The sequence below is a fragment of the Solanum tuberosum genome, unplaced genomic scaffold, assembly GCF_000226075.1.
Source record: "Solanum tuberosum cultivar DM 1-3 516 R44 unplaced genomic scaffold, SolTub_3.0 scf00159, whole genome shotgun sequence".
In the NCBI taxonomy this organism is placed as follows: Eukaryota; Viridiplantae; Streptophyta; class Magnoliopsida; order Solanales; family Solanaceae; genus Solanum; species Solanum tuberosum.
The window spans coordinates 1,002,375-1,016,762 of NW_006239089.1; the positions used below are offsets into that span (position 1 = coordinate 1,002,375).

Here is a 14,388-nt window from a genome sequence, read left to right on the forward strand (position 1 = left end):
TCCCCAAATGAAAATGCATTTCTTTTTTTTTCAATTTAAGGAGAAGCGCACACTCGATGCGCCTCACAAGGCGCAAGCTCTCAGCGCCTTGTAGGACTCAAGACGGCTACGCTTTGTAAACTGTACCCTGATTTCAACAGCGTTAGTTTGGGTGTTGCAATGTTTGCCCTTTTGGTTCTAAAATCAATTTTGTTGACCTTTTGAAATTTTTGACAATTTTTTTTGTCCATTTGGCTCCGGACTCCAAATAATTTGACATATTTGTTTGGCACGTTTTAGTTATGGGATAGTAACACATGCGGTCCCTTCAAGACATTAATATTCATTTTTGGCCTTTAACTAGCTAAGATTACATGACAAAAATGAAAATAACTTGGTTGTTAGCCTGTTGGTATCTATCTTCAATGGTGATGTATTCAAATATCTTTTAGGTCAAAAAGATACGATATCCCTCAATTTTTTACGCTGTTTTTAGCACTAAAATAATTTATTGTATAATCATTTGTTTCAGTTTATGTAATTTAGGGTTCGTCCATAGTACATACAATTAACATTGAATTAACCAACATGGGTTGTGGTGCATTGGTGGGAGTGTTTCACCCTTAACCAGAGGTCTCGGATTCGAGCCCTGGGTATGGAGAAAATCCTGTTGGAAGCGCCACCCCCGAATGGACCCTGCAGAGCGCAATCCGGATTTAGTCGAAGCTCCAATGTGAGCTCCGGACACCGGGTGGAAAATCAAAAAAAAAAAACATTGAATTAATTTCACAATGTCAGTAACTATGAGGTTGAACGAATTTGCTCCCACCCCAAATGGGCCTTGCAGAGCGTGATCTGAATTTAGTCGGAGCTCCAATGTGGGCTCCGAACACTGGATGGGAAACCAAAAAAAAACATTCACAATGAGAATTGATAATAAACAGAAATATAATTGCAAATCATATGGTTGAGAAATCAGACGACAAATAAAGAAAATACTAAAGACATATTATTAATATGGTTTGGTCAAGCGACCTACATATTGAAAACTAATATTAAAAAATCATAAATATGTTTATGAGAAAATCTCCCCTACATTGTGGATGCTCTTGTTGTTCTTGATATGAGAGGAGAGGTCTTCGATTTATAGGATTCCAAACATTTCCTCTAAGGAAGAAATAACCCAAATATGGAAGAAAATTATATTTTCCTTTCAAAAAGTAAAAACATTTATGGTGATGTTTTGTCTTTTCTTTTAGGAAAATATAAACTTCAAATAAGGTAAGAAAATTAGGGCAAAACCCTAACACAAACGTATGATAAGTAAAACTAATTAAGGTGTTATAGCTTAATTTTACTCGGATCCCTTCATTCAATATTAGTTGTTCATATTTTAAAAACACTTTTCTCAAATTATTTGTCAATTTATAAAATTAAAAGTGAATTAATTATTATTATTTTCTCTTTTTAACCTTATAATAATTAATTCTTTTTAAAAAGTGTAAATAAGTTTGTAAAAAAATTTTAAAAAAAGGTTATGGATAAATTATTTTTTTAAAAAAATAAACAACTAATATGGAGCAGAAATTTTACAATTTAAAACCTAGATCTATAAACATTTTTGTCTAAGGTGTGCCTTTGTGAAGGTCATCATAAAAAAAAAATTCAGACAATTTTTACTGAAGTTTTATATTAGGTAAAGGCAAAATTTCAAGCATTTTACAGAACTTACCTTGTTGCGAAGACTATCTAACTTCAAACATTTTTGACAAAAAATTGTAGCCTTAACAATGATAAACTTCAAACATTTTAAACTAAGGTTATTAAAACCAAGACAAAATTAATGACTGAAGTACATATAAAAGTTATCTAAAACTTTCAGCACTCATTAGAAAGGTCTCTGGTGCGGAATGACTAGAACATTATTTGCATTTTTGGTATCTTAATTATTGTTGTTTGGTTAACTATTTTGTACTTTTGTATGCCTAATAATTCTCATTTCTGCTTTGTTTTTCTTTCTAACATTTCAACTCAAAAACCAAAATGTTGATATTAACATTTGTGGTTGTTCAGGGTATAATAATTACGAAAAAAAATATTCTCTTTGAAAGATGTTTCTCAAGAAAATAAAATTCTTATACACTACGTACAAAAAGTGAGATTGAAGATAAAGTGTTCGGTGGGAAAATATCAAATACATCCAAAATCATTAAATCTCTAAGCAGCCATGTGGTGTTTATCCAAAATATCATTAAGATTTACGGGACCATTGAGTACGTGTGATTCACAATGTACATATAAAAAATTATTATGTCTCAATCGCTAATTAATGGGTTTAAATATATCTTATTAATCAATTAACACATCTCATAAGTTTTGCTAAGTTTCATTTTTAAAAAAATATGTTTTATTTTTATGTACTATTTTTTTAATTTTGTGATTACATATTACATTTTAAATTTTATGTATTTTTTGTAGGATTAGAAGAAAGGTAAAAACAATACTTTTGCAAGATTAGGGAAAAAAATAAGATATTATTTATTTTTGTGGTGAATTTTTCCTATGTAGTTATGTAATTTGTAAACTAATTATTAAAAAATAAGAAAAATCAACGATTGATGACGAAAAGTACATTAATTATGGACATCTTAATGAAACTCTTCACAGTAAATTTGCGCAAACAAAAAGTAATTAACAACTTAAATATCTAAAAATCACATTAAAATTTAATCAACTTTCTAAATTCTATCTATATCATATAAATTAAAATAAAAAAATATTAAGATATTGAGCTCGTGCTAGCACGGACTCCTTGTACTAGTATATAGTTAACCAAGAGCCTATTTAATTTCGCTTTAACTTATGATGTATAAATTAAAATATTATAAGGTAGAATATAATTATAAGCGTCATAAATTACAATAATATAAGTTAGAATTTAATTATAAGTTAGAATATGTTTGAATAACTTATTTTAAGTTCTTTCAAATTTAATAAAAAAGAACTTTTAAGGATGATCTTGTAAAAGCTACAAAAATTCGAGTTTCATGACTATCCACAATTTTATTAACTTTCTTACCTATAAAAATTAATGTGACCGTTATTTCTCAACTTCATTACTATATAATTGAAGTTCAGAAAATAAAAATGGGAACTTTACTACTAAGATTTAGCTATGAATTTAAAAGCTAGTCAGGGCTAATATCTAGTAATAGCTACAAAAGTTCGAACTTATGACTATCCACGAAATCATAAAATTCCTTAACTACAAAAATTAAATTGACAATGTTAATTTCTCAACTTTTTTACTACAATAAAAATTGAGAAAATAAAACTGGGAACTTTATGTAGTTTTGCAATGGAATATTTAATTATTATTTTAAGTTGAGTTTCGAATTTACAAGAAAAAAATAAAATAAAATATATATATATAGTTGTTTGACGCAAACTTTGACAGTGGGAGGGATGAATATAGGACCCATAACCATAATAAAATTATTTGAAAACAAAATCTTATAGCTATAGCCTATATATATAAATAAATATTTTTGCTTCAAAGTTATAAAAAAAAAGGTACTATATATAAAAATTAACATAGATTGAATAAATAGAACATTAACCTTCCCATTTTCAATTCTTTGTGATCATTATTTATTTGTTAAAAATAAAAAAAATATGTTATGTACTACTTATTTTCTTTAGGTTATTATAACCTAAAATAAAAGGTCATTTTTTGTTTGTCAAAAATGCCCTTAGCAGCTCTATAAATTGGAGATAGAGTCATAGCAAGTAAAACACACAAACAAATTAAAGATGAAGAAGTGTATTAGTACTATTTTGAGTTTCCTATTGGTTTCAAGTTTGGTTGCCTTTTCTCATGAATTTTCCATTTCTGATAATAATGGGAATGTTGTATTCCCTCCCGTGCTGGACATGGAGGGCGAACCACTCAAGATAAACGAGGAGTACTCCGTTATCAGTATTCCCTATGGCGGTGGAAACATATACTTAACTGATCTTGGAAACACCAAATGCCCAAATGGCGTTGTGCAGGACAGTTCTGGTGAATTTGATAACAGCACACCTCTGTTGTTTTATACTATGAAACTTGGAAGTCATTTCGTTTATGAAAATCAAGATGTTAGTATAAAGTTCTCAACTTCTTCTTCTTCAACTAAGTCATGTGTTAACGAAACTGTTTGGAAAGTTGGTTATTCCATCGTAGGGCCGACGCATTCACCACTTAGGTTTGTTATAACTGGTGGTACCTTAGGATTTCCAGGGCCTAATAACATAGAGAACTGGTTCAAGATTGAGAAATATGAGACGGGGAGACCTTATTCTTACAAGTTAAGGTATTGTCCTAGTCAATATATTTGTCCAACATGTAACTTTGATTGTGCAGATGTCGGATTGACCTACAATAGTGGTTACTACCGTCTGGCTCTCAATAACAAGCCTTATCCCTTTGGCTTCACCAAAGTAAACAAGAATGATGCATAGTTAATTATCTATGCTTATTATAACCTAGCTCGATCGCTTTCTAAAATAATGTGGAGCATGCTTCTAGCCCACTCTATGTAATATTTATGCTTATGATGAATAAAAAAGCTAGGTTCTTTATTTATTAATTTCTGCTTTCAAACAAATATGTTGTTATCTCCTGTATTCAGGTTAGTCAAAAATACAGAAACAGAAAAAAGATGAAATAGACAGAATGAATTTTTTAATCCGAGTCCACAGAAACCACTGTGTTTCCTTAAGAAATTTAATCCCCTCACTGTATCCGAGGCTGCAGATTAATCCCTCCCAAGATAAAACGGATTAACCTGTTAAAGAAGTAGCGGTACCTCAAACTTTAATAACTTCAGCGAACGCAAGAACAACAACAAGAGCACACACAGACTTAGTCGATCGACAATTTTATTTATGCAAGAAAATGAATGCAGAGAGGAAAAATTTTCAGTGTTTTAAAAAACGAAAAAGACCTCTTATTTATAGCCATTTGCAGCAAGGAACGCGTCTGTTCAGAAAAATCTATCCAGACCCGTTTCTTCCAGAACATTGTGTCTTTTGGGAAAATAACGATTTTTCGGAAGGATTACCGTTTGGGAAAAGTAACGACCTTTCGGAAAGTAACAACTTTTCGGAAGGATTACCGTTACATGTGAATTTCAATAAATTCAGTTGCGCCAAATTAAATCTGTTAGTTAACTAACTTTCTGAATTAATTTATAAGAGAAAGGAAATGATTTAACAAAATTTATTAAATAAATTTTGTCCAAAAAATATTATCAATCAATTGCCAAAGCCGAGCGAGCGACGACGATGTCGCGAGGGGCACCTTCTTCTTAACCCTTTAAGAACTAAAGGAAGTGTTTCCTAATATAAGGACAACGATTTTCTCTCTTCTACCAATATGGTAAAAATGACTATTCATTTGCACTTTTGCAATGATTTTTCATTTTCCCTCCAAATTGGTTCCCCCATTTTTATTGGTTCTTCCACTTTCCATTTTCTCTTTTTATTTCCCATTCACACCTTACTAAACCCAACATATGTTTTAGTAATTAATAAGTGCTACGTATTAATTACTTATGGATAATCCCATCCGGTACCATCACGACATTAATATTCATTATTGATCAGTTTGCATTGGAGTTACGACTAAATCCAAGTTGTAATATGCATTGTTATTGATTACGTGATGTGGATTTCATGGATAAGGTCCTTTTATGTTTAATCAATTGCATATTAATTTTAATTAGACATGCCCAGTAGACTTAAATTAGGTTTAAGGATGGAAAAAAGAAAAAGCTCAAGAAATACTATTGTAATGAATGCAAATGTGTATTATATGTTGCTTTGACTAGGAGTTAATTTTATCGTATATTGAATTGAAGTAGAAGTTTCATTGTTTATTGTTGTTGTAGAAATTCATTTGTATAACAATTTTCCAATATCCCCGAGGATATATTATTTTTATTATATATGTTTTCAATCAATCACTCTGTCTCTTCGATATCACCAAGTTATTTCATTACTAATGCAACTACAATCAAAACACAATCATCATTAAGTTCAAGTTACTGGATTAAAATAATATTAATTTAATTTATTCGGTATGAAAATTATTATTTTTTCCAATAATATATGAGAAAAACATGTCATTATGTTTCAAATACGTGATCAATTCATTTAATTATTTTTAAGTTTTAACCACAACAAAGATAGTAAAATAAAGTTTTTTTTTATTTAATCAGAATGAAATAGAAAGAAACTTAATACATTGAAAGAAATAAAAAAATTTAAGAAACCAAAACTTTAAGTGCTAGAAAAATTCAAGGATAACAAGATTTAAGAAACCAAAACTTCAAAATGAGGGGGCCTTCGGAACCAAAAGGGCAACAAAATTTTTCAAAAATTTCAAAAGGGCAACTGAATTATTTATGAAATCAAAAGGGTAACAATTTGTAACGGCGTCTCAAATAGAGTTTCTGCCGCAAGGCACAGAAACCCATGAGCCTTACAAGGCGCAACAACTTTTAGCCTTGTAAGGCTCAACCGCCATGAGCCTTACAAGGCGCAAGGCTATTTAAAAAAAAAAAAAATCTGAAAAGATTATATTTATTTGGCTTAATTAAATATATAAATGTTACAGTAGTTATTATAACTAGTAAATATGGAACAAGATCCATGTCCTATGAGCCTATGACTAATAATATATTTCCTAAGTCTGTCGGTTCTGATTAATTAATGTACACATTTTTCTTTGATGATTCAAGTAATTTATTATATATTTGTAATCAAATCAGGTAAAAGGTGTTTAATTTAGAACTAAAATGCAATACCAAATATCGGAAAAGATTAATCATGGACTTTTTTTTTATTGACAAAAGGATAAAATTTACCATTAAATGGACTATTTATTTATGACCTTCTTTTATAGAGTGCTTTTTAGGCTCAATATTCGTATTGAGATTCCGCATCTGAGTTCAATTTTTTTTTAAAAACTCATGTTAAAGGTATAAAATATTATTTATTAAAAAGTGACTTCGTTGTTATAATTCGAACCTAAACCTCACTACGAAATTTATCATTTTATCACCATAACTTTTGATGAAACTATATATTTATACTTTGTTTGGATGGCTGTTACATGTCATTTTATAATATATTATATTATGTTATATTAAATTGTATCTTTTTCGATAATTACATAATATCAAAAAAAATTAAAAAGATAAACACACCAGAAAAATAGAGTACGGAGTAGATTTACTATAAAAAGAAAGAGTAAATAATAAAATACAATTATTAAATAGTAAGTGAAACAAAATAAAAAATATATATATTATGACCATACATTCATACTAAATCAACCATTACACAAAATAAAAAATCACATTATTACCTAATAATAAATTTAATGATATAAATTAAATTTAACTAATCATCAAAATAAACATTATATTTAAGTAAACGACACATCCAAACATTCTTTAGAAAACCAAGCTTAAAAAAGTGTCATAAGAACTATATAGCTTCACCCCTAATATGCATACGTGTGTTGAAAATGTGCATTACTTACAATATACAATTTATTTATTTTAAATTTTTTTGCATTATCAAATTAAGCTTACGGTCAATAGAAATCCTATTTTGATAACTCAAAAAGGCATAATTTTTTTTTAAAAAATAACCGACTAAAATACATTGTATTTTTGTAAAAAAGGTACTGCATTTTAGATAAATTTAAAGTTGGATGATTTAACATCTCAACAAAATAGTCAGATTTTTTTATTTATCTAACAAAAAAATGGGCGGTCGAGTTTGCAAACGTGTAGCCTTAAGGACCGTACACCATAAAAACTTTTTTATTTGAAAAAAATAGCCTGCCTTGCGCCTTGTAAGGCTCACGCCAGCTGAGCTTTACAAGGCTAAAAGTTGTTGCATCGCTCATGGGTTTTTGTATCTTGCGGCAAAAACTCTAATTTAGACGTCATTATAAATTATTGTCATTTTGGTTTCATATATAATTTAGTTATCTTTTTGAAATTTTTGAAAAAAAATTATTACCCTTTTAGTTCTGAACTCCGTTTTAGTTATGGGATAGTAACACGTGCGGTCCCGTCAAGACATTATATTCATTTTTGGCTTTAACAAGCTAAGATTACATGACGAAAATGAAAATAACTTGGTTGTTAGCCTGTTGGTATTTATCTTCAATGGTGGATATATATTAGTATAGTATTCAAATATCTTTTAGGCCAAAAAGATACGATGTTCCTCAATTTTAATTAACCATGTTCGTTAGTTTCAGCCCTTTACGCTATTTTTAGTACTAAATTAATTTTATTGTATAATCTTTTGTTTCAATTTATGTAATTTAGGGTTTGTCCATAGTATGAACAATTGACATTGAATTAATTTCACAATGTTAATAATGGTGAAGTTGAACGAATTTAAAAACTGAGAGGACATATATTGTTTATGAACTCTCAAATTTAAAAGTTGAGAATAGATGATAGACAAAAATATTAAAAACACTTCTGAATTTGATATGAATTATTAATTTTATTTTCGAACTATTGATAGCTTTAAAAACACCTCTCTACTTCACTATTTTAATAGAATCACTTTATTGGTTATAACTATGGTCTAATAATGGTCCCATCGGCACATTAGTATATAATATATATCCATTATTGGCCTGCAACAGTGCAACTCCAAGTAGAGTTGATGATAGGAACGGAACATTTGGCTACTTAATTATTCTTTAATTTCTTTGATGTTTAGTGTTCATTCAATATTAGTCGTTCATATTTTAAAAATATATGTTTTTTAAATTATTTGTCAATTTATAAAATCAGGAGAGAATTAATTATTATTTTCTCTTTTTATCCTTATAATAATTAATTCTTTTTAAAAACTGTAAATAAGTTTGTAAAGTTTTTTTTTAAAAAAATTATGGGTAAATTATTTTTTTAAAAGATGAACAACTAATATGGAACAGAAATTTTACAACTTAAAACCTAGACCTATAAACATATTTGTCTAAGGTGTGCCTTTGTGAAGGTCATCATAAAAAAAAAATTCAGACAATTTTTATTGAAGTTGTAAATTAGATAAAGACAAAATTTCAAGCATTTTACAGAACTTTTACCTTCAAACATTTTTAACTAAGGTTATTAAAACCAAGACAAAATGACTGAAGTACATATAAAAGTTATCTAAAAACTTTCAGCACAAAATCATGACTAGAAAATTATTTGCATTTTTGGTATCTTAATTATTGTTGTTTGGTTAACTATTTTGTACTTTTATATGCCTAATAGTTTTCATTTCTTTTTTGTTCTTCTTTCTAAACATTTCAACTCAATTAAAACCAAAATGTTGATATTAACATTTGTGGTTGTTTAGGGTATATTCGTTATGAAAGAAAATATTCTTTTTGAAAGATGTTTCTCAAGAAAATAAAATTTTTATGTGTTTAGTAGGTAAATAAAAAATATTTATATATAATCTAGATAAATATATTAAAACACACAATGATAAAAATAAAAGTGTGGGATGGTGAAGATAGACACTACAAGAAGTGAGACTGAAGATAAGGTGTTCGGTGGGAAAATATCAAATACATCCAAAATAATTAAATCTCTAAGCAGTCAGGTGGCTTTTATCCAAAATACGATTAAGATTTACGGGACCATTGAGTACGTGTGATTCACAATGTACATATTAAAAATAATTACGTCTCAATCGCTTATTAATAGGTTTAATTTGAATTTGGTTTGTTCCGTACATTTAACTTTTCTATAGATAACCCAACCCGTATAACTATAACCGGCATGGTTAAAAGCCGCATTATTGTTATGAGATCAAAAGTGCTTATTTTGAAAAAAATAAATATTTTATTGAAAAATTAAGATGTTTAACAAATCATATCTTCACAAGCCATTCGTTCAATGATAGGATCTGGTGGATACAGTCGAAGTGATTCTTTAATAACCATGTTTAACTGCATCCAAATTTTACAAACAAATAATGTTAGACTACTTTTATAATCAAAGCATATAAGTTCATCTTTATTCATTTGTTAATGCCTTAATTTTGCTTTCCCCCCTCAAGTTTATCAAAACAAACTCTCTACGGCTTAGTATTAAACTTGAAAATTACACATTTTCATTTTTTTTATACGCTGGTAGTGCTGAAAAGATGAAGTATAAAGTGCTTTATTTTCAGTGATATGAGCTGCATTCACCTGTTTCCTTTCATCATTACGGCGATTGGCAACTTGACTAATATATTTTAGTATGCATTTGATCATGAAAATTAAATATATTTATATTCACTTTATTCTTTTTTAGTTGTATGACTTTTTTTTAGAGTTAAACAATAAGAACTTTGACAATTTTTTACGATGTATTTTTTCATCATATTGATATGCAAAAAATTACAATTTATAGTACTTTTTGTATAGCTTTTAAATATATATCTAAATTTTTAATTTAAAATATCTTTAATGTAATCTAATTAAAATTGAAAAATAATTCAAAATGATTTTTGAAAAGTGCAGCATGACAACTAAAAGGGGACGGAGGGAGTATTATTTAAAATTTAAAATTGGAGTTAGAGTTGTATTTGATTAAGATCGGATATGATCACTTTTTAAAGAATTATTTTGAACGTACCTACCTAATTAATAATAATGACTTTAGGACCAACATGGGTTGTGGTGCACTGGTGGGAGTGCTTCACCCTTAACCAGAGGTCTCGGGTTCGAGCCCTGGGTATGGAGAAAATCCTGTTGGGAGTGTCACCTTCTAATGGGCCTTGCAGAGCCCGATCCGAATTTAGTCGAAGATCAGATCTACAATCGTATGAAACAAACTTGAATCAACAATTTATCAAAATAACAATAAATTTAACAAACTCATTTAACATTATTTTAATTTTATTGAATGTACATATGATTGAAGTGTATAAAAATTGACTAAAACTTCAGTTATATGTATTTGAAGTGCAATTTTTATTTTGCCTAATTATTCTTGAGTTTCAACACTCAATTTACTCAAATTCAAAACTAAGTTCTATATATCATATAACGCAAATCCTATCCTTCAATTATTAATTTGTCAAAAAAAAGAATCTAAAAAAAAAATCATTTTTCATAATAATGATTTGCCATTATTTTTAAGATCCATTCTTGATAGGTAACAAAATAATCAGTGGTATAAATCTCGATCGTACTTCAGTGACATATTTTACTTGTGGAATAATTCCATGCCAGGTAGCACATTAATATCAATTTTTAGAATTATTAGCCTGTTATTTGTATTCAGTGGTGAATATAAATTATTAAAATGAAGCAAAACAAATGTTATTTAATTAAAATTATATAAAATGAACCATAAATTCAAACACATGTCATTCATATATTAGGTTAGTGTATACATTATATACGGATAATTTTTTTTATCCTTAATAATTATGTACATGAGTATGGTAAGTAAAATTAGGTGTTGCAACTTAATTTTATTAGTGCAATAATCCCATGAATGGTTCTCCACTAGATGTCAAGTTTCAAGAGTCCTTTAAGCACAATGGACAATATTCTCAAGTAATATTTATTAATTTTACCAACTTCTCTAGTTAAAGCCACATTAAATAATAAATATCCTACAAATTGAATTATTGGCCGTTTTTTATTTTTACTCAAAATTTATTATTTAAGATTTATTTTGGAGACAAATAATAAATGTCTTTATTTAATTTGATACTTTACATATTATTCAGTGTAACACATATTATGTACTATATATTTTTGTTGATAGTAAAAAAAAAAAAGTGTTCAGAGTGACTTAATATTGAAGCTTGATATTAGTTATTTAAAATGGATAAAACTTATTTGAGGTGTCTAAGGCGGTAGTAGGTATTCATTTTTTGTTTGTCAAAAATGCCCTTAGCAGGTCTATAAATTGGACATAGACTCATAGCAAGCACAACACACAAAGAAAGATGAAGTCGATTAATATTTTGAGTTTCCTCTTGCTTTCAAGTACCTCTCTTTGGTTGCCTTTGCTCGATCTTTCACTTCTGAAAATCCAATTGTCCTCCCCACAACTTGTCATGATGATGATAATCTTGTACTCCCTGAAGTTTATGACCAAGATGGCAATCCGCTGAGGATTGGTGAGAGGTACATTATTAACAATCCTCTCCTCGGGGCCGGAGCCGTATACTTGTACAATATTGGAAACCTTCAATGCCCAAACGCCATGTTGCAGCACATGTCGATTCCCCAATTTTTGGGAGAAGGCACGCCCGTCATGTTCGTTCGTAAGTCGGAGTCGGATTATGGTGATGTGGTGCGTATAATGACTGGTGTTTATATCAAGTTCTTTGTTAAAACAACAAAGTTGTGTGTTGACCAAACTGGTGGTAAGGTAGGAAATGAAAACGACATCTTCAAAATTAGGAAAACTGACTTGGTGACACCAGGAGGTTCCAAAAATGTATACAAGTTACTGCATTGTCCCTCTCATCTTCAGTGCAAAAATATCGGCGGCAACTTTAAAAATGGATATCCTCGTCTGGTGACTGTCGATGACGATAAGGAATTTATTCCATTTGTGTTCATCAAGGCGTAGAATGCTAATTAGCTGGCTAGCTTGCAGCTTTCTAAATAAAGTGGATATATCCTTCTATCGCTCCATGTAAATTAATGTATGCTTATCAATAAATAAACAAGCTAGCAATTAGCCTATTACCTTACCTTACCTTCTTCATTCAAAAATACATAAATTTCTTTAGTTTGTGGTTTCTTTTTAAGTTAGGGTTACTTTTGTATTTGTTGTTAATCAAGGTCTCGATATCGTTACTTGTTACACAATTAATAGTAATACAAAAGGAGATCGCATCATCATATATATAAGGGAAAAAAACCTAGGAGTTTAGATGATCGAGTAGGAAAATGATCTGCCCAAAGTAATATTGGGATGAGACGAGCTATGAGTTTAGATACTAACTAGTAATGAATTATATTATTTTAGTTATCATCATCCACAACAAGGATTTCACGATTGCTATCTTGAATTAGACTAAAAAATGGTGGTTGATATGGTAAGGAATGGACAAGCCTCAATTGAAGATCAAAGGTGTTGTGGAAGACATCTTACAAGTTGTTGCAAAGATCAATTATGAAGTAAATCATTGTCATAGAGAAGTTAACCAAATTGCAGATGCATTAGCTAAACACGTTATTTCTAATGAAGCTCATATGTATCATGACTGGAGGGATATTCCTAAGCTAACAGTTGGCTCATATCAATTAGACCAAATGCAAATGCCTAGTATTAGAAAAGTTAACTGATGAATGATGATAAGAAAAGGGCCCGATTATATTCAAATCGAAAAATTGAATCGAACTGAACTGAATTTATTTTAGTTCGGTTTTGGTGTCACGATCCAAGCCTACACCCTGGACGTGACCGGCACTCAAGAACCATTGTTGGTCCCCAAGCGAACCCTCATCCTTGGTTGACTACAAGCGGAAGACAAACTTAAGCATGCAAAAGATTAAAAACTGAATAAAAATTCATGAAACTTAAATACAAAGCTTTAAATCAATACAAAACTATGAATAATATAATATATTCAACTCTCCCGAAAATAAGCAACTTAAGTCTTTAAAACATTTAACAAAATAAATTAACAGACTTTTGAAACTCTATTGTATATCTATGAAGCCTCTAAATGACAAAGATGGAAGTCAGGACAAGATCCACGACATCCTAACAACTGATAAGTAAATGAAATCCTCTGAAAGCAAGAAGGCTCACCATAGCTAACTCGAACTCCATGTGGTATCAACGAAGCTCCTGTTTGTAATACCCCAAAAAAAATTTCGAACTGAGACTTGAACCATCCTTCGTTGTGAGTAGGATTTTACCGAGGAATTAAAATTTCTTAAGTGTTAAGGTCACTAGATATAGCACCTTGAGTTCCAAAAAGAATTAAATTGGAAATAGCAAAATCTGAAATTTTGCAAGTTAAGCTAAGTATGAGTTTTGGGTTGACTTCAAACGATCATAACTCCTAGATCAGGATGATTTAGGTGTTCTATTAGATTCCATAGGAAATATCTTTGAATTATCTTTCCAACGCCGCTGAGTTTGCTAAGTTTCGAGGTCGGATGAGTGAGATATGGCCTTTTGAAGATAGGTTGTTCAGTTAAGGAAAATTAGCCGAAAATAGAGAGGGGTATTTTGGTATTTTCCTTACCCAATCAGATTTAATTCATTTTTAGTAATATTTTAAGGGTCTAATACTATTAGGTTCAGTTTTATAATCCTAAAAATTAGCCTAGGGTTTTAGTTGAGAGTTCAAGAAGAGAAAAGAAGAAAA

At 29.5% G+C, this 14,388-nt stretch overlaps 1 protein-coding gene and 1 pseudogene across 2 annotated transcripts; both read left to right on the plus strand.

The window, feature by feature from the left end:
• The first annotated feature begins 3,728 nt into the window (after positions 1-3,728).
• On the plus strand, positions 3,729-4,610 carry LOC102595908 (cysteine protease inhibitor 10-like). The gene has a single exon (XM_006353865.2). The coding sequence runs from the start codon at positions 3,793-3,795 to the stop codon at positions 4,480-4,482; it is 690 nt and encodes a 229-aa protein (XP_006353927.1). The 5' UTR covers positions 3,729-3,792; the 3' UTR covers positions 4,483-4,610.
• A 7,376-nt stretch (positions 4,611-11,986) lies between these two features.
• Positions 11,987-12,756, plus strand: LOC102596248 (cysteine protease inhibitor 1-like; annotated as a pseudogene). The gene has a single exon (XR_367746.2). The product of XR_367746.2 is annotated as a cysteine protease inhibitor 1-like (transcript).
• The last annotated feature ends 1,632 nt before the right edge of the window (positions 12,757-14,388 follow it).